Below are 25233 nucleotides of genomic sequence, written 5' to 3' on the forward strand. Positions count from 1 at the left end.
TGGTGTGTGCATTTGTGAGTGGCTGGGGGTAGGGAAAAACTGATGGCTCGGTATCATCTAAGGTGAGTTTTGTTGGCTGTATAGGGGTTTGGTTAAACACTTAACCAAACCCTGCAGCCTGCATCCCAGCTACCTAGCAGGCTGGGATCCTGGCTAGGGCAATGGGGCAAAATCTCACCTCTAAAATGAAGTGTTTCCAGGCATGGCTGTATACACATGTAATCCTAACACTTGGAGGTGGGGAGGCACGAAGCAGAAGGATCATGAGTTCAGATACAGCCTGGGCTAATAACAAGACCCTGTCTCAAACAATAAAGCCAAAGGAATCAATGATTAAAAGCACTGGCTGTTCTTTTAGAGGACCCAGGTTCTATTCCCAGCACCTACATGGCATCTCACAGCCGTAACTCAAGTTCTAGGGCATCCGATGTCTCTTCTAACTTCCAGGTACTCACAAGGCGCACAGTTGAACATGAAGAAAAACACACACAAAAAAAAATCTTAAAAAGGAAAAATCCAAAACGCTGGGCGTCGTAGCACTTGCTTTTAATTCCAGCATGGTCTACACACTGTAAGACCCTGTCTCAACAATTATAGTTTACTTCTTCAATTAGCCCATCTTTCTATATTTTCCCTTAAAGTGTATTTAATGTGTTTACCACTTGCTTGCAAGTCCCAGAGACACCAGAAGAGGGCGTCGGGTTATACACGGCTGTAATTTACTGAACCTGGATCCTGTGCAAGAGCAGTGAGCACGCTTAACTGCCGAACTCTCGCTGCAACCCCTCCGTCCCAATTTTCTACCCTAGTCTTTGCGGTGAGCTAAAATAGATAAATGAATCCCTCGGAAATCAGCCGAACAAGCTCGGCAACTTCTGGTCCTCTCCGTCTCGCCAGCGTCTGTCCGTATTTCCGGAAACAATCTCGCTTCCGGACGCTGAAAAGCCGCATTCTCGCGCGTGCTGGGCCGGAGACACTTCGGCTGTTTCCGGACGCCTAGGGTTGTCATGGCAGTGCCTTCGCCTTCCATGCCTTCCACCAGCGGCTCTCCATTGAGGGTGCAGCTGCCGAGCTCGTCCAGTGGACCTTCGGTAATTTCCGGAAGCTATCGGCGGCCTCCGAGCCAATTCCCAAGGCCTGGAGTTGAGGTCGTTCGGTTCCTCCCATACACGCTCCGCGGTCTGGCAGGTTCACGACTTCGTAAAAAACACAAACAAAACCCTGTTATGGCACGTTCTGCTGCTTCCGGAATGGCTCGGGTATCTCAGAGTCCCAAGTCCACCGAGCCCAGCTTCGGACCGAATGCGTTCCTGACCCTTCCGCTTTCTAGTGTTTTCGTGAGCCTCCGACGGCTGTGCTCGGCTGTCTCCGGCCAGCCTCGGCGGTCTCGTGGCAGAGCCCAGCCTCCCATTCCCGCGGGAGCACACTCGGCAGCTTCCGGAGGCTTGCCCGCGTGCCTCGGTCTTCGGGCTCCGCCTCGTGTGGGGGGGAAAGGCCCGCCCTCCCGACCCGAGTGCGCTCGGCTATTTCCGCCTGGGGGCGGGCCCGAAGGCTTGGAACCGCGGCGACGGTGGCTGACGCAGGGATCCCGCGGCTGCGGCGACGGCGGCGGCGGTCGTGGTGGTGGCGACGGCGGCCGGAGTGGGTGAGTCGATGGCGGTGGGGAGGACCCGAGGAGCGAAGGAGCCGCGCAGAACCGGGCTTCGAGCTGAGCGTGGGGCTGTGCAGCCTGCGGGTTAGAGACGGGGTCTCTAAGGCCGGGAGGTCCCCGCCCGCAACGGGACGGAGAGCGGGGCACGACCCCGGATCCGGCCACTTCCGTCGTCCAGGGGTCTTCGGGGTGCACGAGGGTCTAGGGGCCCGTCTGTGTGAGCACACAGACTATGCGTGCATCGCAGGCCCCTCCTTTTGCATTGGGGGTTCCGCGATACCCTCCCCCCATGGTGTGCAGACGTGCTCGGCACGGGGGCGGGCAGACGGGTGGCTTTCTTAGGAGAGGCCTCTCCGACCCTCAGTTTCCCTACCTATAACATGCAGGCCACAAGAGGCCGGACAGTGAGTCACACCGGATACCCCGGACCACGAAGCCTTAAGTCCCTCTAGGACACCTGCACCGGGTCCCCGAGATCTGGGGATGAAGCCCAGACCCTCCCCTTGGCACGCTAAACGCCTTTTTCATGGCTTCTTTCTGAAAGCCTCTGCATCCTAGACAGGCGTCTTCCACCATCGGGCCTTTGCAGGGACCGATCTGTCTATGCATTGTCCTGTCCCTTATACGAGGACCTGTCAACCTCGCTCCCCCAGGAGGATGCACAGAGGACCCAACTGCAGGCTGGAATGGGGACCCAGGCTAGGTCCCAATGTGGGGTGTCCAGCTCCTGTCCCCATTCTACTGTGGCACTAAGGTGACGCCTCCCCTCTCTTGCATCACCAGAGAGCCCCAGGCTAAGGCAAGCTGGGGACACCCCTGCACCCTGTCTCAACCTCCCCTGCAGGAACCAAGGCTTCTGTTTCCTTGGATGCCCACCCAGGCCACAGCTCTTGATAGGCCATGTCCACTGCTCAGGTGTTCAACCCCTTCTTGGGGTCCCCCAATAACCCCAAGTCTAACTGGCCATGTGGTCACTGTCTTTGTTCCTGCCTTGAACTTGGGTGCATCTGTGGTTGGCTTCCTCCTGATGAGTGGGGTTCTTCAGAGAGCTCTGAACTTCAGTTCCCACAACCCTAGTGGGGACAGCAAAGCATTCAGCTCCCAGCACCCTGAAGAAAGGCTGTCAGTGTGGCCTCTCGGATGGGGAGACTAAAAGGTAGTAGGACAGGGGCCAGCCCCAAGGTCACTGGGGGATTCTGTCCCGGCTCACTCCACCTTGTCCATGTCCTCTAGGCTGGTGTCCCCGGCTGAGCATGGTAGCAGCCTGTGGTCTGGGTCCCTTCGTCTGGTGTCAGGCACATCTTGAAGAGCCAGCAAGCCTGGGCACCCACAGCCCAGCTAATGAAGGAGTGATCCACCTATCCCAGCTTGACCATCCGATGGGTGACACAAGCCAAATAATTTGAGAAAACACCAAGAACATCATTGCACAGGTGACTAAATGGTGGCCTCTGTGACAGATGGCCATCTAGGCATGTGCGGCCCCCGAGGTCGCCTGTGACTTCTGGAAGTAGAGGTCTACAAGCCCACCACACAGGCGGCACCAGCCCATGGGGTCCCTAGAGCCCCGGGGAGCCAGCTGACGGTCCAGAACCCCCCAGGCCAGCCATGGCAGGAGCCGAGGGCTTCCAGTACAGGGCTGTGTACCCATTCCGCCGGGAGCGGCCTGAAGACCTGGAGCTGCTCCCTGGGGACCTCCTAGTGGTGAGCCGGGTGGCCCTACAGGCACTTGGTGTGGCTGATGGAGGAGAGCGCTGCCCACACAATGTGGGCTGGATGCCTGGCTTCAACGAGCGCACCCGACAGCGAGGGGACTTCCCCGGGACATACGTGGAGTTCCTAGGACCCGTGGCTCTGGCTCGACCAGGCCCTCGCCCACGGGGGCCCCGTCCGTTGCCCGCCAGGCCCTTGGATGGATCTTCTGAGTCAGGTGAGCAGACACCGTGGAGAAGGAATGAGTCCACTCAGACCTTCAGTCTGTTCTGTGGTCTCTTTTCTCTGGTGAATGTGGGGTACTTGTGTTGGGATGCTGCTGTCAGTGAGCTCACCCCTGGAGCCAGGTCCTAGTCAGGCTTCTTGTTCAGGAAGTGAGAATGTGTCACTCTGGTGACCAGAGTGGTGAGGAGTTGGGGGCTTAGGCCCTCCAGGCACAGAGCACAGCTCCTGCAAAGGTCCCTATGTGAGCTTCTAACCTTGTTCTTAATGAGCCATAATGCCAGAAAAGGTGGGGTGTCTGGCCTTAGTGTGCTGCACAGTGGAAGGCAAGGACCCCACAAACCTGTTGAAGACAATCAGGCAGCCAGAAGTGGAGGTGCATGCCACTAATCCCAGCATTGAGAAGGCTGAGGCAGGAGGATCACAGAATGTTCTAAGACTAGCTATGTGGCTTCGATGTCTAATGCAGACAGTTGCAGGGCTGTAGCCCCTCACTTGGGGTGGGTGGATCTGCAGCACAGCTGAGGCCTGGGAGGTTGGCTCAGGCCACGCAGCATCTGGCGTCCCCAGAGCCCAGGCCTGGCCCTGAGAGCTGCAGGGCCCCAGCCCATCCGGGCTCACAGCCAGAGCCTGTGGCTGCCCCAGCAACAGCCGCCTCCCTCCCCAGGCTGGCCAAGGTCCAGCCATCTCAAATGCCCCGCCTCACCCTCAAACCTTCAGGACTGAGGGCGGCCCTCTGCAGGCTCAGTTTCCCCACCAGCAAAGGCCGCACCTCCGAGTCCTGAAGAACCGCCTGGAACCACTCAGCCAGCTCCTCCTGCATCTCGAAGGGGGTGAGGCTTTTACCAGTGGGGCCTCCGTTTGGCATTGGGGTCCCTGGCTGTTGTATCCGCCCTCCCCTGCTGGCAGGGTGCTGCCCACCTCCTCTCCCCTCCTACAGGTTTGGGGAGGTGGTTTCTTTTTCTTTCTTTTTTTTTTTTCCATATAGCTGGGCCAGCTCCACTCAAGAGAGGCCCCACAGGCCCTGGCTTGCCTCTCCTGCATGCCAGGGCATCCCTGCCGAGGGCCAGAGCCAACCCAGATGGTAGGGGCAGGGAGAGCCTTGCCAAGGCCAGCCAGACACCTGTGCACAAAAGGCCCTACATGGGAACCAGGCACTACTGGGAGGGGGCTGGGCCTGGAAGCTGAGGTGGGGGAGGGTGGAAGCCAGGTGTGGGGATGCCTGCAATCCCAACTAGAAAATTGCTTTGGGTTTGAGGCCACTAGGGCTACATAGTAGGTCTCTGATTCAAAGCCAAACAAAAGAGCATCAGACTTGGTGACCCAGGCCTTTAAGCCCAGCGCTCTAGGAGGCAGAGGCAGGAGGATCTTTGGGAGTTCACCAGGCCAGCCTGATCTATATACTGGGACCCTGTCTCAAAATAAAATCTAAGCCGGGCGTGGTGGCGCACGCCTTTAATCCCAGCACTCGGGAGGCAGAGGCAGGCGGATTTCTGAGTTCGAGGCCAGCCTGGTCTACAAAGTGAGTGCCAGGACAGCCAGGGCTACACAGAGAAACCCTGTCTCGAAAAACCAAAAAAATAAAATAAAATAAAATCTAAAACAAAAAGATACTCCAGTCTGGCAATTTTCTTTGAAGTGTAAAGCCCAGAGATGGTGATCCCTGAGGTCGGGGCTGCACAGCTGACCATAGTAGAGCCAAAGCCTGTGTGAGCTTTGCTCGCCGCCTCATAGGTGCAGCCGTATGTTTGTAGAGGCCAGGCGTCTGAAGTAAAGAGGGCTGGTGTGTGCTTCTCTGGCGGTTTCAGTTGAATACAGAAGCCGTCTGCACTGTCGCCTCTTTTGATTTTGGAGACAGGTTCTGTGTAACACAGGCCTCCTGCCTTCAACCCTGGAGTGCTGGCTGTCCACTCCCACACCTTGCACTGAGCTCTTACCGTCCTTCGTGTCCTCCACTATCCCTGGGCTTGCAGATTCCTTGTGGTAAACTTCAGAAATAACTCCCACTGACACAGCGTTCCCTGTGTGTGCCCTGGGCTCCCAAGCTGGGCGGCTGCACAGTCTTGCAGGCATAGAGGGCATGAGTGTTCATGCCCTGCTCCTTTCTTCCAGGCCACATACTCCCAGACCTGGCAGAGCAGTTCTCCCCACCTGACCCTGCTCCCCCGATTCTGGTGAAGCTGGTGGAAGCCATTGAGCAAGCAGGTGAGGTCCAGCCTGAGTGTGTATGTGGGAGGGGCTCCATCCTGGTCTTTTCATGGACAGAGGCATGGGTTTCCTTGTTGGCTGGGGGGAGAGGGTGACACCTAATAGAGAGAGGGGTGTCCTGGGCCCCGTGTTACATATGCTGGTCAGTCACGTGAGTCCCCTTCTCCCAGAGCTGGACAGTGAATGCTACAGTAAGCCGGAGCTGCCCGCAACACGGACAGGTTAGGGATCCTGCTGACTTTCCCCTGGTGATGGGAGGGGCAGGCACATTCACCAGGCTGGACTGTGATGCGTTGCCGTACCTGCAGACTGGTCCCTGAGTGACTTGGAGCAGTGGGACCGCGCCGCCTTGTATGATGCTGTTAAGGGCTTCCTGCTGGCGTTGCCTGCAGCCGTGGTGACCCCTGAAGCTGCAGCAGAGGCGTACCGGGCACTGCGAGGTAAAGCCTGGCAGAGCAGGGTGGGCGAGGGACCTTGGGATGGATACCTGTGTGGTCACTGGCCCAACTGACTGGCTCTGGCTGTCTGTCTCTGCCTGCAGAGGTTGCAGGCCCTGTGGGGCTGGTGCTGGAACCCCCGACACTGCCGCTGCACCAGGCTCTCACACTGCGTTTCCTGCTGCAACACCTGGGTCGCGTGGCCCGCAGAGCGCCCTCGCCAGATACAGCTGTCCATGCACTGGCCAGTGCCTTCGGGCCACTGTTGCTGCGCACACCTCCGTCAGGGGGCGAGGGTGATGGGTGAGTGGGCGGAGCCTGCGATGAGGTGTGGCTTGGTGGTTATGGGCATCACTGTGTGGGCTGGGTCCCAGAAATGATGGAAGGGGAAAAGTAGTTTTCCTGGATGGGAGCAGCCAGGTGGGACCAAAAGCTTTGGGGCCTTTAAGGTAGGTGGGGTCAGGGAGAGCCTCTGTATAGGGCAGAAAGACTGGGTCTCTAAGCCAAAGGGAGCAGGGAAGGGGGTGGCTGTGTGTGGGCAGGGTTTTCACTGTGGCTACAGTGAGGGAGCTACAAGCAGAGAGGGGCCGTCAAGCCTGCCCACGAGCTTGGCATTACTTCCTGTTTTCCTTGGAGCTCCTATTGCACATGCCTTGCCACACCTGTCTTCCTACACTGCCAATTGTGTTCCACACCTGCGCCCCAACTTCTCACACACGGTGCAACTGTCACTCCCAGGCCTTGACTCCCCCACTTTCCCCTAGGAGTGAGCCTGTACCCGACTTCCCTGTGCTGCTGCTAGAGAGGCTGGTGCGGGAGCATGTGGAGGAGCAAGACGCTGCCCCCCCAGGTGACTGTTCTCATTGATGGGCAAGTCTGTGACCAGCGTCGTATTCAGTTAGTACTTAACGTGAGCGTGCTTTTTGCATCAGCAGTATGCACTTGGTGTGTAAGGCACGTGTGTTTTCTCCCCCAGCGCTACCACCTAAGCCCTCTAAGGCAAAGCCGGCACCCACAGCTCTGGCCAATGGAGGGAGCCCGCCCTCGCTTCAGGATGCAGAGTGGTACTGGGGGGACATCTCCAGGTAGTTCTGCTGCAGCAAAAGATGCGGGACGTGTGTGTGGGATGGGCATGGGGAGTGGGATGGGCCAGATAGGCTATGTCAGTGGCTCCATGCCCCCATTCCCCAGGGAAGAGGTGAATGAGAGGCTCCGGGACACACCTGATGGTACCTTCTTAGTCAGAGATGCATCCAGCAAGATCCAAGGAGAGTACACGCTCACCCTCAGGTAGGACTAGTGCTTAGGCAGTGGGATGGGAGGCTCGGGTTGGGGAGGAGTCCCACGATAATGACCCCACCCCTGCATACAGGAAAGGCGGGAACAACAAGCTGATCAAAGTCTTCCACCGGGATGGTCACTATGGCTTCTCAGAGCCCCTTACCTTTTGCTCCGTGGTGGAACTCATCTCCCACTACCGCCACGAATCACTGGCCCAGTACAATGCCAAGCTGGACACGCGCCTTCTCTACCCTGTGTCCAAGTACCAACAAGTGTGTGCTGCGGTGGGGGTAGGGGGCCTCGGCCGGGCCTGGGTTGGGAGGGAAGCACTGATGGTTGTGTTTGGGGTCCAGGACCAGGTGGTGAAGGAGGACAGCGTAGAGGCTGTGGGCGCCCAGCTCAAGGTCTACCACCAGCAGTACCAGGACAAGAGCCGCGAATATGACCAGCTGTATGAAGAATACACACGGACCTCCCAGGTACCTGGACTCTGCACCAGGGGGGGTGGGGGGGCTGAGGTACAGAGGGGTAGCTCAAGCCAGTATGTGCTCCCCCAGCACTCAGTGCTACACCCCATTTCCTCCCAATGCTTCTTACAAATCTAGGTTTGGGGTTCCCAAAAATGACTATAGAGGAAGGATGGGTTTGTAGTGGGATTTGCAGGCTGAGTCAGTTAGCTGAGTGCAGCCAGCCAGCACTATTGAAATACAGTTCCCAGTGAAGGGGACAGAGCAGAATTACCCTTCACTCCAGACGGATGTTAAGGACTTGTGGGCGTAACTGAGCTCCACCCCATCCCCAGGAGCTGCAGATGAAGCGCACAGCCATAGAGGCCTTCAACGAGACCATCAAAATCTTCGAAGAGCAGGGCCAGACACAGGAGAAGTGCAGCAAGGAGTATTTGGAGCGCTTCCGGCGAGAGGGCAATGAGAAGGAGATGCAGAGGTGCGGGGGTTCTTCCTGTGCATCCTCTCTGGTGGCCACGGGGCAACAGGGAATGGAAGGTGGCTCTCACCAGGAGGCTGGTAATCACTGGAAATGGAATTCGGAGGGTGCATAGGAGTTCGCCCTGCCCTTTTCCTCAGGATCCTGCTGAACTCCGAGCGACTCAAGTCTCGCATTGCGGAGATACACGAAAGCCGCACGAAGTTGGAGCAGGATCTGCGGGCGCAGGCCTCCGACAACCGTGAGATCGACAAGCGCATGAACAGCCTCAAACCTGACCTCATGCAGCTGCGCAAGATCAGGGACCAGTACCTCGTGTGAGTCGCACCCTCTCGTGCTCACCAGGGGGCGCTCGTTGCAGGGCTGGGTAAACCACGTTCTGAGCGCCCCTTTGGGCCGCCAGAGATACTGCACTTGGAACCCACTCTGGTTTACCTCAGTTTCCCGTGCATTGCTCACTTACTTACCTCTCCCTTGTCAGGTGGCTCACCCAGAAAGGTGCCCGACAGAGGAAGATCAACGAATGGCTGGGAATCAAGAACGAGACTGAGGAGTGAGTGATGTGCTGCAAGGGGCAAAAGGACTTCATAAAGGGAGGGGGTCCTCGCGTTGGTGGTGGAGGATGAGAGCTCTCCAGGCAGTGGCTCCTTTCCTGCTTCACCCCACAGCCAGTATTCACTGATGGAGGATGAGGACGCCCTCCCCCACCACGAGGAGCGCACGTGGTACGTGGGCAAGATCAACCGCACACAGGCGGAAGAGATGCTGAGTGGCAAACGAGACGGGACCTTCCTCATCCGGGAGAGCAGCCAGCGGGGCTGTTACGCATGCTCCGTGGTGTGAGTGCTGGGCTCTTGGTTGGGGTTGAGTCATTTGTGTTGCGAACCCATTGTGTGCATTGAGCACCCATTTCCATTGTGTGCTAGGCTCTGTGGAGCTTGGCAGTGAAGAGGGGCAGGGGCAGGTTTTGTGGAGAGGCAGGCATGGTTTCTCCTCTAAGCAGCTCTTTTGGCCACGCAGGGTGGACGGCGACACGAAGCACTGTGTCATCTACCGCACAGCCACCGGCTTCGGCTTCGCAGAGCCCTATAACCTGTACGGGTCCCTGAAGGAGCTGGTGCTGCACTACCAGCACGCATCACTCGTGCAGCACAATGACGCACTTACCGTCACCCTCGCACACCCTGTGCGTGCCCCCGGGCCTGGCCCACCGTCTGCAGCACGCTGAGCGCCCACCTCGCCTGCCTCCCTGTCCATGTCTGTCTCCAGATCCCCTCCCCTGGTGAACACGCGCAGGAGGCCATCCCTCCCGCTGCGCCTGCCATGTTTACAGAGGCTGTGGGGCCACTGGCCTGGGCGCCCCGAGTTCTTCAAGCCATATCCCCGGGGTTAGAAAGGAACTGCGCTAGGTGGTTTCCAGGAACTCAGGCCTGGACACTCGGGGCCGGGCGGGACCCGCCCCGCGGACCCCAACTTCCCCTCTTAAGGTCGAAGTGAAACCAGTCACAGGGGGTTACCCCGCAGCTGCCGAGAATCTCCCCCCCCCCCCCCCCCCGGCGGGCAAAATACAAACTCTGGCCCTCGCCCAGGCCCTGCGCTGTTCTCCAGACTGTGCAATCGCCTCCCCTTTGGGACAAGGGCCCTGGGTGTGTCCCTACTCCCTGGACCCCCATACCTGCCCAGGGCGGATGGGCAGCAGGTTTTGTACGGTACATTTATTGATACGAATATGAAACATTGTACCTGTTGGCTGAGTGTCTTTGGGGACTGGAATGCCTAACCCCTGTTGTGAACAACAGACTTTGTCCTGCCAGTGGCCATGCCCCATACCTATATCCTGGCCTGCCAGGAATAGCCCCTCTTCTGCTGCCCCAGCTCCAGGGTGCTCGGACAGACACAAGCTGTGACGCCCATGTCGTCCCTAACTTCTTCATCGGGAAGAAGGGCAACAGCCACCCAGGCGGGTGTCACCTGTCCCTAGTCTCCCTGATTTGTGAGGGGATACCAAGCTCTGGCCCTCTGCACACTTGCTGACAAGACCCCAGGATCTGTGCTCATTAGCAAAGTTGAGAAACCTAAAAGTCCTGCACTAGGGTAGGACCACATCAAGACTTAAGCCCTTGAGTACTTCGCGGAGTGCTCCCATCCCCTCTCCAGGCTGCACCAGCCTGTGTTGCTGCACCATGTGGCAGCGCATTTAGACTCAGGACAGTAAGGGACAGAACCCATCCCTGACCCACTATGGGTTCAGTTGGCCTTGGTCCATGCTGCATCCTGCAAGTGACCTAAGACAAACAGCACCTGTGACCCCAGAGCCTGGGAAGCTGAGGCGCAATCACAAGCTTATTAGCTGGGGAGACAAATCAACAAGAGAGACAACCAATGTTATCCATACTCGAGGCTCAGGGGTGGTCTCTGCCCAGCTCGCAGAGAGGTGAGGGTTGGAATCAAGTCTCGGTTAGAACAGAACTCAGCATGTAGCCATCCCTATCAGCTGTGGAACTCTGGAAATCCCCTCTAGCTTGCTGTCTCCTACACAGAAAACCAGGGTTTCTCATGCTTGGAGCTGGAAATTGTCCTGCTGGTGCTGCTGTTCTGTGGCCTGTCACTGCTCCAGGGACCCAGGGTTCAATTCTCAAACTGACTTGGTGCAGAGGCTCTCGTCACAGCGTGATCCTTTCCTGGCGACTCTATCCACAGTCATGTGTCACTAGCACCCCATTTCACAGATTGGGAAATCGCAGCTGATGGAAAAGGACAGTGTCCTGGAGTCCAGGCACATCTCCACCCTCACACTCAGTTGCTGGAAGCAAGTACCTCAGCTATGTCCTCAACCCAAGCCAGGGCCCAGAACCAGAGATGGGAAGTTGCCCTGCTTACAAAGCTAGCTTCTTTGCTGTGGCCTTAATCAGTGGAGGTGGGGGGATGTGCCGGGTGGGGCTGGCTTGCCGTGACCTGGAGGGATGGCAGTAAGAATTAGTGATGAGAATGTGTCACTCCCCCACCTCCGCTGGGCTCAAGGGAAGAGCATGAGGACTCTGCCTCCTGTCCCTCGGTCGTCACTGTCTGGAGTCCCCCTTCCCATCCCTGATCCAAAAGCTTCACGTGACCAGACATGCTAGCCGCGGAGGACGGGAGGCTGGACAGAGTCCTGTGGCCTCGTGATTTGGGGCCAGCACCTGGCTGGGGCGGAGCCTTCAGGAAAGGAGTCCCAGGCTTAGAAGGAGCCTGGATGGGGCGTGGACTTAGTGGGTGGGGCCTCCACTTGCTTAAAGTCTCCCGCCTTCCTGGCCTGACCAAGCAGTCCTGCCAGCTTTTTCCTCCGCAGCCATGTCCTGGTCTCCTTTCCTACCATTTTTGTCCCTTCTGCTTCTGCTGTTCCCACTCGAGGTTCCCAGAGCAGCCACTGCGTCCCTGCCGCAAGTATCCTCCGAAGGTGCAACCACCTGCAAGGTAGGGACCGCAACGCAGGAAGGGGCTGAGGGTCAGATGCCCGACAGTCTGTCAGCATAGGGACTTCTCTGCACTTATTCCGTGAACTCATTTTGGGGAACTCCAAAGTCTTCAGGGAAAGCTGTCACGCCCAGGGCCGCCACCCCTAATCCAGTCCCTGAACTCTGAGTACTGTGTCCACGTCCTTTCCCTTCCCCATCTCAGGTCTGAAAAAAGCAGCTATCCCCTGCCCGCCTTGCCTGAGCATTTATCAACCACCTACCGTATATGTCTGAGTCAAGAGCTGAGGGATGGGCACGCGCACTGGGTGGGGGTGGGGGGTACTGCTCCAGACCTGTTGAATCACTGTCTGGTCTCCACCCTCACACAATTCTTGTCGCTTACGGTGAGCGTTCCAGCCGAAGAAGAGAGTGGGCTAGCGCGCTTCTGACCTGGAGCAAACACATGCCCCGCACGCCTAGATCCTTGCTCAGACTCGGCCCGCCCTCCCCGGGGACCGGAAGTCTGCACGCATCAGGCACCTCCTGTGTCTAGTCGGGCGTCAGACTGGGTGAAGTTTCCCTGGGTCCCTGGAGAGGAAGAATAAATAGAGTCTTCGTGGGTGAAAGGCATCAGCTCTGCTGTGATGCGCAAAATTACATAGAGGGGGGAGGGGGGAGGGAGGAGAGAGCATGTATTTGGCTTTAGAGTGTGCATCTCTGAACAGACAAGGCTGAGAGAGAGCGCAGCAACTAGAAATATGCATATCTTATTTTTTCTTTTACTTTATATTGATTTGGTTTGGTTTTCTGTTTTGTTTGCGGAGGGGACAGAGACTCAAGGTAGCGCTGACTGTCCTGGAACTCACTATGTACATCAGGCTGGCCTGGAACTCTTCCTCTGCCTCCCGGGTGCTAGGGTGCTAGTGCTGTCTTAGCACTTCCTGAATATAGTTAAAGATTGTGCATTCACTGAGCACCTACTGTTTGAGAGCCTGTCAGGTTCCGTTTTGTAGATAAACTGTGATTGCGGAACAGGATCTAGAGTCTAGAAAACCTCAGAGGAGGGAGAAAAAAAAAAAAAAAAGCCTGGCGGTGGTGACGCACGCCTTTAATCCCAGCACTTGGGAGGCAAAGGCAGGCGGATTTCTGAGTTTGAGGCCAGCCTGGTCTACAAAGTGAGTACCAGGACAGCTAGGGCTACACAGAGAAACCCTGTCTTTAACCACCCCCCCCCAAAAAAAAACTCCTCAGAGGGCCGGGGCAAGGCTCATTGGGAGACCGCTCCCCCAACACGTGCAAAGAAACCTCTAGTCCCCAGTGCCACAAGGCTGAACGAACTATAAGGGTCTTGGCATAGGGCTGCCCTCTTCAGGGGTGACCCGGCTCGGAGGCCTGGGGATGACCCGACCGGGGCCATACCTCACCAGACACCTCTCTTCCTTTCAGGCCCACGATGTGTGCCTCTTGGGGCCACGCCCATTGCCCCCTTCACCACCTGTCAGAGTCAGCCTCTATTATGAGTCCCTGTGTGGAGCTTGTCGCTACTTCCTCGTCCGGGATTTGTTCCCAACCTGGCTGATGGTGATGGAAATCATGAACATCACCCTGGTGCCCTACGGGAACGCACAGGTACTGGGGGCGGGGCAAAGAAACTGAAGCAGGATGCCAAGGAACAGGAACACCTGGTCACCTGAGCTCACCAAGATCCATCGCTATCTTGCAGGAGAGAAATGTCAGCGGTACATGGGAGTTCACGTGCCAGCACGGGGAGCTGGAGTGTAGACTGAACATGGTGGAGGTAAGCTGGAGTTCGGACCTGCGGTGAAGGGAGGCGGGATTGGCTACTTTCTCCGGACAACACTTGCCTGCCTCTCCAGGCCTGTCTGCTGGATAAGCTGGAAAAGGAGGCGGCGTTCCTAACCATCGTCTGTATGGAGGAGATGGATGATATGGAGAAGAAACTGGGACCGGTGAGTTGTTGGGTGGGAGGTTGTGTGGCCCTGGCTCCAATATCTAGACAGGGGATCCATTCCCGAGCCACGCCCCAGGTCCTCACTGTGGGGGTTCTAGGTCCTCTCTGAGTCACACCCCTAGCCCTGGGCGTGACTTTACCTCACATAGTTTCTATACAGGAAAACCTTTAGGTCTATGAGCAAAGCCTGGGATCTTCACTATTTGTAGACACAAGACACAGGTGACAGGAGATAAGCCAGACCGAGCCTGCCTCCCAGAGCATTGTGGGAAATAACGTCCAAAGGTTCACAACTCTCCAATCACTACTGTGGCTTATCAAACAAACGTCAGGCCTCCCAGCCTCCTGGAGCCTGTGGGACACTCCCAGCCCGACTCCTTTGGTAGGACTGGAGAGTCAAGGAGCCTGAGCACCAAGGAGACACCAAGGAACAGTAGGGTGTTGCCAGCAGAGGGATCGGCATGTAAGGAGGCCCTGAGATAATGAGATACCAGGGGGCAGAGGCTGCAAATCCGGTGTTACTGGGAGGCGAGAGCACCCAAAGACTCAGCTTCAAGGAACCTCCACCCAGACGGACAGTGAGAGGGGAGAGGTCTGTCTGGAGCCACTTGGGGGCTGATGGCGAAAATGACGAAGGAACTGAGCAATGTGTCCCTCTCTCCTCACAGTGCCTGCAGGTGTATGCTCCTGAGGTGTCACCAGAGAGTATCATGGAGTGCGCCACAGGAAAACGGGGCACACAGCTCATGCATGAAAATGCCCAGCTCACAGATGCCCTACACCCACCCCACAAGTATGTGCCCTGGGTGCTGGTCAATGAGGTAAGAACTCTAGCCGGCCAGGGCAGCACAGTCTGAGTTCAAAGCCCCAGAGTCATGTAAAAGGGTGAGCATGGTGGTGTATTCCCCAGCACTGAGTGTTGCTACAGCAGTGACTCCAGGCTAGCTGGCCCTCTCTGCAGATGACCTGGGTTTGAGTCCCAGCACCAGCTCCAGGGATCTACCGCCCTCTTGTGGCCGCCACGGGTACTACATAAACATGGTGTACACACATACTTGCGGGCAAAACATCCCTACACATGAATAAGATAAACAAATCTAAAAATAATATTTTAATTAGAAAAAAGACACCAAAGCCAACATAACAAAAGACAACAAAGATGCCCCATTTTGAGTTCTGGCCTCACACAGTCTTTGTATTCTGAAAGACCCCAAATCAGAGTGACAGATCGCTAGGCAGTGCCACCCTGCCTAGGTCAGTACAAGTGAGAGTGTTCTGGAGCTATCAGTGATCCTCTTACCTCAGCTCCCAGGCTCATGCCTCTTACTCAGCTGAGCTTACCCATGTCTCCTGTCATATGCAGAAACCTTTGAAGGACCCCAGTGAGCTCCTGAGCGTAGTCTGTCAGCTGTACCAGGTAAGCTGGGCACGAATCATGGGGTTCATCTGGGGGGGTTGAGTCTCCCCAGAGGTCCCCCATTCCTAGCCTTTCATCCCCCTCCAGGGAACGGAGAAGCCAGACATCTGCTCCTCCATTGCCGACTCCCCCAGGAAGGTCTGCTATAAGTAAAGGTCACCGTCCCAGGAAAAACCGCCCAGCTTCTTCAAATCGCCAGCCTGCAAGAGCTGTGCCTTGCTATGAAAACCCTGCACATGTCTAACAAAGCCCAGACTCGAGACTTCTCAGACCCAAGGATCTTGCCTTATTTTCAAATGGTGCTAAATTTAAATTCATAGAATAAATCATCTATATTCCTGTGATTCCTTTTTCCTAGAGTTGGAGTTTGTGTTTTCGTCTTTAATGTGGAGCTGTAACCCAGGGTTCTGCACCTGCTCAGCTCTCAATGCCCCAGACCCTGGAGTTCATGCCTCATCTGAAAAGCCAAAAGAATGCCAGTCTCTGGGAGTTACTTTTTTCATTGTATAACAAAACACAAAAGCTACTTAAGGAAGGAAGGAAGGGTGTATGCTGGCCCACCTTGTGAGAGTCTATAGCCCATCTCCTGTGTGTGTCTGTGTCTGTGTGTTTGTGTAAGTCCAGACAGGAGCTTGAAGTCACACTGTATGCACCGTCAGGAGGCAGGCAGGCAAATGCTGATGCTCCACCCACTTTATCCTATTGGGGGGAGGGGTTGGGTGGAGACAGAATGTAGCCCTGGCAGTTCTGGAACTTGTTCTGTAGAGCAGGCTAACCTCAAACTCCCAGAGATCCACTTGCCTCTGCCTCCTGAATGCTGAGACTAAAGGTGTGGGCCACCACTGCTCAGACACTTGCAACATTTGTCCAGAACTCTAGCACATAGGATGGTGCCACCCACATTCTGGGTCCGGGGAATCTTTTCACCTCAGCTAACAGTCTAGACCAGCTGCTCTCACCCTGAGTCCACACCCCTTGGGGGAGGTCAAACAACCCTTTCACAGCGGTCACATATCAGATATTTACAAATCATAACAGTAGCAAAATTACCTAACAACAAAACGTTATCGTTGGGGGTCAGCTCAGCATGAGGAACTATATTAAAAGGTCATAGATAGCATCAGGAAGGTTGAGAACCACTGCTCTAGACCAAGCATCTCATATGCCCCCGGGGCTGTCTTCAAGGTGACTCTAGATCCTGTCTGATTGACAGTATTGACCTTCACACCTTAAGATGCCAAGGACCAGTTACCAATGAGTCCTCTGTCCAGGAAATGCAGGACCAATCCTGTCTCTAGTTTAGTGAAGCCAGGTTAGGCCAGGGGGAGGATGGGATGTGTAGAGTCTATATAAGGAGGATAGGCATTTTAGAATTGGGCTTTGAAGAATGAATAGGAGTTCCTTAGGCAGAACAGAAATTCATGGATAAACCCGTAGCTATAAAACCTATGATGGGGCAGAGACTTAAAAGGGGGGTCGGGAGGATGTGTTTACTGTAGGAAAAAATAAGACTTTCCTGGAAAAGGCAGGTGAGATACTCGAAAACCTGGGCATCGGACAACAGTTTAGTGGCTTGTGTACGGTTAAAGAAAAAAGGAAGTAAGGATGTTTGTTTCTAGAGTGTCACAAAGTTGCTGTGAAGAGATCAATACATGAATTTTGCATAATGAACTCCTATTCAGTCTTCGAAACGCAGAGTTGTGGCGCGGCAGTGGAGGCTGTAGTAGTTCAAGGTCAGCCTGGGCTGCATGAGCACAGGTCTCAAGTAGCTGAGGTCCGGTGCCTATGAAGTTGCCTGAGCAGCTTCGCTGGCCCAGGAGAGGTCATGCCAAGGTCAAGTCCAGCAGCTTTGCTAATGCCCCTCGCCCCGCCCATTCCCAGGAGGCTTTGTGGGCGAGGCGGCGAGGCGAGAGGCAGCCACCTACCATTGGCCAGCTCGGCTCAGGGGTGGGACGCCGCGGGGGAGGCCCGCGAGACTCATGTGCGCTTACCCATTGGTCCGCTGAGAGCAGGAAAAGGGTAAAGCAAAATAGGACTTCCGTGTACGGCGTGGAGCGGCCTGCCGCAACGCTTGAGGACGATTGGTCACTTCATTTGAGAGGCGGAGCTTTGGGGTTTTGGATTGGTCCGTTCTGAATAGGGCGGTTCTTCGGCGGGGCATGTGATTGGCGCGGGGCTGGCGCTCCGGCTGCCGCGGCTCCCTGGTGTCTGTAGCGGCGATGGCTCTGGGAGGCTGGCGCTGGGCTCGCAAGGCGCTGGCTGCGGGGCGCCCGCTGTTCCAGGGCCGCGCGCTGCTCCTCACCAACACACTGGGCTGCGGCGTGCTCATGGCCGCGGGCGATGGCGCGCGACAGGCCTGGGAAGTGCGCGCGCGGCCTGGACAGAGATTCAGCGCGCGGCGCTCAGGTGAGAGGGACCGGTGCGCGAACGAGAGGGACCCCCGAGAGACCGAGCGGTCACCTGGACCGGGCACCCACCTTCCTGGGGCCTGTCAATCACTCTGGGACCTGGCACCCACTCTGATGGGTCCTGTCAGTCTCCCTGCACCTCGCCAGGAGGTTCTGCCATGACTCTCCCTGTCCCGCAGCCAGCATGTTCGCCGTGGGCTGCAGTATGGGCCCCTTCCTACACTTCTGGTACCTGTGGTTGGACCGCCTCCTCCCCGCGTCGGGCCTACGAAGCCTCCCAAGTGTGATGAAGAAGGTGCTAGTGGATCAAACGGTGGCATCTCCCATACTGGGCGTCTGGTACTTCCTGGGTAAGGAGCAGCAGGACTTTGACTTCAGAAGTTGTAATGGACAGAGCCTGGTTTGTGCTTAGGGGAGTGCTGACGAGGCTTCTCTTCTATTCCCCCCACCCCCCACCCCCCACCCCACCCCCGAGACAAGGTTTCTCTGTGTAGACCTTGCTGTCCTGGAGGAACTTGCTCTGAAGACCAGGCTGGTCTCAAACTCACAGAGATCCACCTGCCTCTGCCTCCCGAGTACTGGGATTGCTTTGTTCTAGGAGGCATCGTGTACTCACGCTGCCTTGAGCTTGCTACCAACTGGTCAGTAGCCCAGTTTCCTGTCCCCATTTTGAGACAGAGACTCACATGTAGTCCCAACTGGCGTGAACATCTCTTTGTAGACCAGGCTGATTGTGCTTGCCTCTGCCTCCCAGAGTGCTAGCATTAATGTGTGTCACCACTCCCGACTTTCTAAAATCCTAACCAAAAGAAGTCTGGGCCAGAAAGGGTTTTTCAGCCACAGTTGTGGGGAAACCAGGCAGGAACTATACACAGCTAGTCACATCTCAGCCAGAGAGAACTGCATGATTTCTTGCTTTGTTCAGACTATTTTACCACTCATGAGCAGTCCAGGACCCAGGATCTTCCCACATCAATTAACTTAATTACATAAGCCTATACAAGCATGCCACAGGCCAATGCATGTAGACAGCCCCTGGAGACTCTCTGATAACTCTAGGCTAAGTCAAATTGACAAAGGTACCTGTTAACACAGAGATGGGGCTCGTGACCTAGGCTCACGCATTCATGTTTTCATAAGTAACTCAGGCTCCCTCACACCAACCTCTCATTTCCCTGGACCTGCCTGCTGCTCTGCCTGAGACCTACCCTGCTTCTGCCTTGCAGCCACCTCAGCCTTTACAACCACTTCTTGGTCTTCTTCCCAGGCCTTGGCAGCCTGGAGGGTCAGACACTAGAGGAGAGCTGCCAGGAGCTGCGGGCCAAATTCTGGGACTTCTACAAGGTGGGCGTGCCCACGTGGGCCCTCTCAACATGGTTCCACCCCCCCACTTTACCTTCCAGACCCACACCCAAGGCCTTGGCCCCACCCACTTTCCAATCCCCGCCCCTCGTAGCCGCCCGCACCCCCCCTCACGGTGGCCCTCCCACCTTTCCACAGGCTGACTGGTGTGTGTGGCCAGCTGCCCAGCTGGTGAACTTCCTCTTCATCCCTTCTCATTTCCGAGTCACCTATATCAATGGGCTGACACTGGGCTGGGACACATACCTGTCCTATCTGAAGTACTGGGTGAGTTCAGCTCCGGTGGTGTGGGAGTGTGGGAGGGTGTGGGTTCCGGCCTATTCCTGTTTGACTGTCCCTCTGCTGTGGACAGGCCCCTGAACCCCTTCAGACTCCGGGCTGCGCAGACTGAAACTGAAGCCCGGCAGATGAGTTGGTCGATGGACACACTCCCACAGGAGATTACTGAAGCCGGTCAAAAAGCTCTGGGCCATGTCCAAAACCCAGGCTGACCGCCCCTGGACCAGCAGTCCCTTGAGTCCACCAGAGACTGTTCCCATGTAGAACAGGCGCCAGCATGGGCTGTCCGCCCTCCCCCGCGCCCCCCCCCACCCGGTTTTTCAATGGGACCATGAAGCCCTCTGTCTGCCTGAACACCCTCCACGGCCTTGAAGTGGGGTCTGGTTTGTCCTCAGAAAACTTGATGCAAGGCTGGGCAGGGTGCGGAAATTCATTAAATTCTCTTTAATGTCAAGGACTGCTTGTGGGTGGCTGCAGGGGCTGGGCCAGCAGACTCAGCAAGGTCCATTCGCTTTATTGACTGTGTGTAGTATTCATAACTTCTAGGGAGGAGTGGGACACATTTGACACTCACGACGTCAGAACAGGTTTGGGGGTATCCCAAAGTAGTGAATATATCCCCTACACCCCATCTATCCCAAAGTATAAGGCAGAAGGCCCAGGCAAGCAGGAAGCCGTCTGTCAACCAGGTGGTCCATATAGCGATTACCCAGCCTCGGGGTTGGCAGGCCCCGCCATCTTCCATCAGCCTGCTGCAGAGTGACATCTGGTCCCCTCTTCACAACTGACAACTGTGGACGGGATGGTTTAAAAACAAAATGGGGGTGAGGGTAAAGGAGAGGGAGCAGCAGTGACCACAATACACCACGGCCGAGCTGGGTGGAGGTATGTACAGGGTGGGAAGGGGGTGCGCTCGGGGCACATCCTCAATAAATAAATAAATAGCTACAATAATAAATAGGGTAGTCGGGGATGGGGGACGTGCCCCTGGCAGCAGGGAAGGGAAGTGGCTCAGCAGGCACAATCCTGATGAGGTGGCGCCTGCTGGTCAGTGAGCTGTGGGCCCTGCTTGGCGCCCGTGACCGCAGGGTCTGCAGTATCCAGGGACTCTGACATCTTCTCACAGATCACGTCCACCAGACGTTCAAACGTCTGCTTGACATTAATGTTGTCCTTGGCGCTGGCCTCAAAGAACTCAAAGCCTACGTTGGGGAAATGGAGGGATGACAACAGAGCTGCAGTCTCCAGACACACTCACACAGGCCCTCTCCAAGGGTTGCTCCTACTTTAAAGGCACTGAAGGGTCCCAGGGAGGCCACACTGGTCTGGGTGAGTCATCCATTACTACCCATCCCTCGGGTTAAGATTAAGCACGCTAGTGAGACACCCCTTTCATCTGCCACCCAGCCAGGCTCCAAGTCCCTTTCCAGAGACCTACAACCTCCATGGCCTGGTTTCTTGTCAGCTCAGCATGCAGTGACAGCCACAGTTCCTCTAAGGGGCGATCACGCACCACTGTCACGACTCTGCCTATACCAACCTTCCCATAGAGGCATGTTGTGCCTGCTCCGGGAAGCCAGGCTTAGCCTCTTCCACCCATTTCTCTTTCCAGTTCAAACACTTCACAGGCCCAGCACTTTGAAGGTAGCCCATGGCTGACAGCCGACATGACAAGCACCTCCATGTCTATCAAGACCCATGGGAAAGCCTCCTGGATAAAGCCTAGTTTCTCAAGTGCAAACCCCCTGGATTCAAGCCCATGTCCTGATCAGTGCAGTGAGACACTGGGTGTGTAGCTATCTGGTCCAGCCTGGTAAGGGCCACAGTCCTCAGTACTCACCCAGGTGGTCAGCCAGCTGCCGGCCGCGCTCTGAGGATACCACTCGCTCATCTTCCATGTCACACTTGTTCCCCACCAGCAGCACCTGGGCATTGTCCCACGAGTAAGTTTTGATCTGGGTGGACCTGCAGAGACAGCCAGAGGCTGAAGAGGAAGCCGGAGGACCCGGCCCCATCCCCGAGTCTCTGCCTGCATCTAGCCCTTGCAGGAGAGACCACTGCCCCTTGGTAACTGAGATAGGCTTTCCCCATGAGCCCAGCCCATCTCACTCAGACCTCCATCCTCCCAAAGCTGAGAAGATGACCGGTGTCCACTACACCAAATGTCAAGACCTGGGGGAATTACTTTCTGGTGCTGCAGCTGGAATCCAGGTTCTCACATATTTGAGGTAAGCGTTTGGCCAGAGAATCACTTGACCTCAGACAAGTGAGCTAATGTGGTTCTCCTGCCTGGGCTACCTGGGTAGAGATCAGTGGGAGGTTTCTTGTCTATTCACTGGTTACCTTGTGTGCTTCCACAACCCCAAGCCTTGGGAACAGCCACATGGCTTGTCCCACCAGAGGCCTACTCTTGGTTGTCTTTTGGCCATGCTGGGGACGAACCCAAGGCTTTGTCCTGGCCAGGCAGGCACCCTACCAACTAAGCCACAGCTTAGCTAAGTCACCTCCAATCCCAGCCTTGTGTTTTCTGAGTGGGTGGGCTGCTCACCAGTCCTGCACTGCATTAAATGACTCCTCATTGGTGATGTCATACATTAGGATGAAGCCCATGGCGCCACGGTAATAGGCTGTGGTGATGGTGCGGTACCGCTCTTGCCCTGCTGTGTCCTGGGGAAAAGAGGGATAGGTCAGAAGGGACCCCGCAGCAGCCCCCGAGAGAAAAACGTGCTCCGAGGTTGTCCAGCAACCACTTTGAGGCCCGGGGACAGTGGATCAGGAAAAGCAGACAGTGACCCAAATGGGTCACTGCAAGGCCACTTAGTCACTCAACAAACACGTACTGGGTGCTGCCCGAATGCCCTGTGCCACACTATGCTAGAAGATGAGTGGGGATGCTCGGGAATTAGGAAAACAGGAAGCTCATACTGGGATGGAGATGCAGGCCTTAAATCCCAGCGCCAGCCGATGGCCTAGCCTCAGCTTCCTTTTGTGGGGGGTGGCAGGAAGACATCTCCCCTCCAGCCCTACACACCCAGATCTGCAGCTTGATCCTCTTGTCGTTGCGGTAGATGGTTTTGACCTTGAAGTCTATGCCAACGGTGCTGACAAAGGCTGGAGTGAAGGAGTCATCTGCGTAGCGGAAGAGGAACGAGGTTTTGCCCACGCTGCTGTTCCCAATGATCAGGATCTTGAACATATAGTCGAAGTTCTGGTCTGAGGACTCCTTCTGCCCATAGCGAGAGTCTGTGGCGGAAGCCATCTGCGGGAGGCGTGGCACAGAGGGCCTGAGGGGAGCATCAGGACCACGCACAGGGTGGGCACGGCACAGGGGTAGGTGAGGATCCCCCCAATGTCACATGCTCAACCCCCCCAACCAACATAGGCAGAGCTGTGACCTTGACAGCACCAAGGTTTTAAGCAGGCTGTGAACCTCAGATTCCCCTGTACCCTGAGGCTCCGGAGACTGAGCCTCCTCTGCCTTCCCATCAGTCTCTCACAGAGACCCACACGGGAACATGAATACAGGAGGATCCCCAGTTCTCCCTCATCCTTAATTCTCCTGGAAGAACTGGGGCCCTGAGATAGCCACATCACGTGACGAAGACAGGATGAACGTAGGCTCACATGCACAAAATCTCGAGCGCAAGAGCGCGCACGCATACACACACACACACACACACACACACACAAGCACAATGAAGCATCTAGGGCAGGCAGACCCAAACACCTGCCCTGCATGCAAGAGTGGTGCTAACAGGAGAAACAATTAGACATGTATGGTGTGTGCAAGCCCATGTGTGAGCACAGCTCCCTGCACCAATGCACGACTGTAACTGGCCATCCGGGAGGACACACCACACACGGGCATGGCTCCACACACGTGTGAGCACATACTTGAACTAAGATCCACGCGCACGCGGACCATGCACGCACAACGTATCACAAGTGTGCACGCTGCGCGTCCTGCGGTCACTCGAGCCTCCCCATGCCCAGCGGGCGCGCACACCCGTGTTCACCCCACGAGCACGAGCACGCACAAGCCTCCCGCAAGGCCTGGCTTTCCCCTCCCCCTCTGTCGCAGAGCCCGGGCCCCAGGTGCCAGGTTAAGGGTGCGGGGTGCGGGACCCAGAATGCCAAATGCGAGACCCATAGCCACTACACCCGAGTTGCGCTCCCCTAGATCCCCCAGCTGTCAGTGAAACGCGGGCTCCTCAGTGTGTGGACCTGGGTTGCGCTCACCTTGCCCTCTCTAAGCTGAGACAACGCTAGCGACGGCGACCGTGGCGACTGCGCTGGCGACCGGGCCCCAGAAAAGGATGCGGGGGATGCAGGCGGCGGCGGGGGCTGCAGGCGGCAGCGGAGGAGGCTCAGGCCCCTGCAGTCCTAGCTGACGTCCTGCAAAGCCAGGGGCGGGGCTTTCTATGCAAACGAAGCTGTGACGTTAGGGGAGGGACTGCATCGACAGCCGCGGGACCACACTGGCCTGCGCCGGCAGAAGAGGGGCCGGGCCTGGTAAGCCACTGGAAGACGGGGCTCAAGGGAGGCATGAAGTTCTCACTGGCTGATGCTTTCGAGCGACGGACCGAATATCAAATCAGCGATTCCTACGTCTTTAGAGGCCCAATGGTGACTGCTAGGTGTTTGAAGGGCGGAGAGGCTGAGGCCAGGACCTAGCTCTGGTTGGAAACTTGTGGTTAGAAGTCCTTGCTTTTGAAACGTGAAGCACTCAGGAGTTTAGGTTTTGTTTTGAGAAATGGTCTCAAGTAACAAGCTGGTCTCGAATTTGCCAAGTAGCAGAGGCTGATCTTGAACTCTTTTTTTTTTTTTTTTTTTTGGTTTTTCGAGACAGGGTTTCTCTGTATAGCCCTGGCTGTCCTGGAACTCACTCTGTAGACCAGGCTGGCCTCGAACTCAGAAATCCGCCTGCCTCTGCCTCCAGAGTGCTGGGATTAAAGGCGTGCGCCACCACGCCTGGCTGATCTTGAACTCTTGATCCTCCCGCCTGCACCTCACAAGTGTTGGAATGGCAGGCATACATCTTTACATTTTAGGGCTCAAAAAACTCATTAAAGACAAGACAGAATTTTTAGTCCCAGCACTCAGAAGGGAGATGGAGGCAGATCTCTGTGAGTTCGAGGCCAGTCTGGTCTACAACGTGAGTTCCAGGACAGCAGGACTATGAAGAGAAACTTTGTCTCAAAAAACAAAATAAACAAGCAAATAAATATTTTTTTAAAAAAAATGAAAAGAAAGAACTGCTTTTTAATGGGCTGAGGATAATTCTCAGTTTGGTGGGGAACCTGCATTGCAAAGACCTGGGTTGATCCAGGCTCCTGTTCTCTGCACTGGGAGGAGGAGGGAAGAAGGGGAGAAGCAGAAGTCCAAGGTCATCCTCAGTTACATAGTGTCTTAAAGTCAGCTTGGTCCACGTAAAACCCTGCCTCAAAGAAATAAAGGAGAAAATCCAGTCTGCAAAGAGAAAAGGGTCTGGTGAGTCCCCAGAGAACCTCTTGCTTCCTTGCGCACTTAGGGCTCAGAAGTATCCTGACCCATAAGTCTTCCAAAATTGTAATGAAGACCAAGGAAGCAGAAAAGATTCAAGAGTAGCTGCCCAACGCCCTTTACGATAATGGACACAGGGACCCAGGTAACCGTGTGTCTTAGGAAGGTGGGCACAGAAATGCAGACTTCCAAGCCGCTATGATACACACGACTCATTCCTGCAAATCTGAATGTCAAGGTGGGAATCTGGGGTCTGTCCTATTCTTCCTCTCCGTGCGGCCGGGCAGGGTCCCCATCGCTTCCATTCCCACAGGAAGCAGAACTGGGAACGTGTCCTGGCCCTGTTTATAGACCGCCCCGCCAGCTGCGGAGGCGCCAATGGACCAGAATAACTTGTCGCCT

General features: G+C 56.0%; 4 protein-coding genes across 5 annotated transcripts; 3 read left to right on the forward strand and 1 right to left on the reverse strand.

Moving 5' to 3' along the window:
• Positions 1-1545: 1545 nt before the first annotated feature.
• Pik3r2 (phosphoinositide-3-kinase regulatory subunit 2) lies at positions 1546-10204 on the forward strand. Its single transcript, XM_021169760.2, has 16 exons — positions 1546-1645; positions 2885-3581; positions 5699-5791; positions 5965-6015; positions 6103-6234; positions 6336-6534; positions 6996-7081; positions 7208-7316; positions 7423-7521; positions 7604-7784; positions 7866-7991; positions 8315-8457; positions 8598-8774; positions 8939-9010; positions 9126-9296; positions 9478-10204. Exons 2-16 carry the CDS (start codon positions 3260-3262, stop codon positions 9683-9685), a joined length of 2169 nt encoding a protein of 722 aa, XP_021025419.1. The 5' UTR covers positions 1546-1645; positions 2885-3259; the 3' UTR covers positions 9686-10204.
• A 1520-nt stretch (positions 10205-11724) lies between these two features.
• Ifi30 (IFI30 lysosomal thiol reductase) lies at positions 11725-15624 on the forward strand. Its single transcript, XM_021169761.3, has 7 exons — positions 11725-11910; positions 13338-13520; positions 13615-13689; positions 13769-13861; positions 14532-14684; positions 15227-15280; positions 15368-15624. Exons 1-7 carry the CDS (start codon positions 11788-11790, stop codon positions 15431-15433), a joined length of 747 nt encoding a protein of 248 aa, XP_021025420.1. The 5' UTR covers positions 11725-11787; the 3' UTR covers positions 15434-15624.
• Positions 15625-17419: 1795 nt separating this feature from the next.
• Positions 17420-19783, forward strand: Mpv17l2 (MPV17 mitochondrial inner membrane protein like 2). The gene is made up of 5 exons (XM_021170637.3): positions 17420-17686; positions 17868-18038; positions 18956-19032; positions 19189-19317; positions 19403-19783. Exons 1-5 carry the CDS (start codon positions 17500-17502, stop codon positions 19439-19441), a joined length of 603 nt encoding a protein of 200 aa, XP_021026296.1. The 5' UTR covers positions 17420-17499; the 3' UTR covers positions 19442-19783.
• A 39-nt stretch (positions 19784-19822) lies between these two features.
• On the reverse strand, positions 19823-23763 carry Rab3a (RAB3A, member RAS oncogene family). Of its 2 annotated transcripts, none has more exons than XM_021169540.3 (5): positions 23569-23763; positions 22361-22588; positions 21878-21996; positions 21170-21294; positions 19823-20531 (listed from the first exon to the last, which is right to left on the reverse strand). In XM_021169540.3, exons 2-5 carry the CDS (start codon positions 22586-22588, stop codon positions 20341-20343), a joined length of 663 nt encoding a protein of 220 aa, XP_021025199.1. In that variant the 5' UTR covers positions 23569-23763; the 3' UTR covers positions 19823-20340. The 2 variants fall into 2 exon arrangements, with proteins under 2 accessions (XP_021025199.1, XP_029336775.1); XM_029480915.2 differs by having other exon boundaries at positions 22361-22613; positions 23569-23751.
• Positions 23764-25233: the final 1470 nt, after the last annotated feature.

Source organism: Mus caroli, unplaced genomic scaffold (genome assembly GCF_978045245.1).
Source record: "Mus caroli unplaced genomic scaffold, Mus_caroli_1 scaffold_10, whole genome shotgun sequence".
Taxonomy (NCBI): Eukaryota; Metazoa; Chordata; class Mammalia; order Rodentia; family Muridae; genus Mus; species Mus caroli.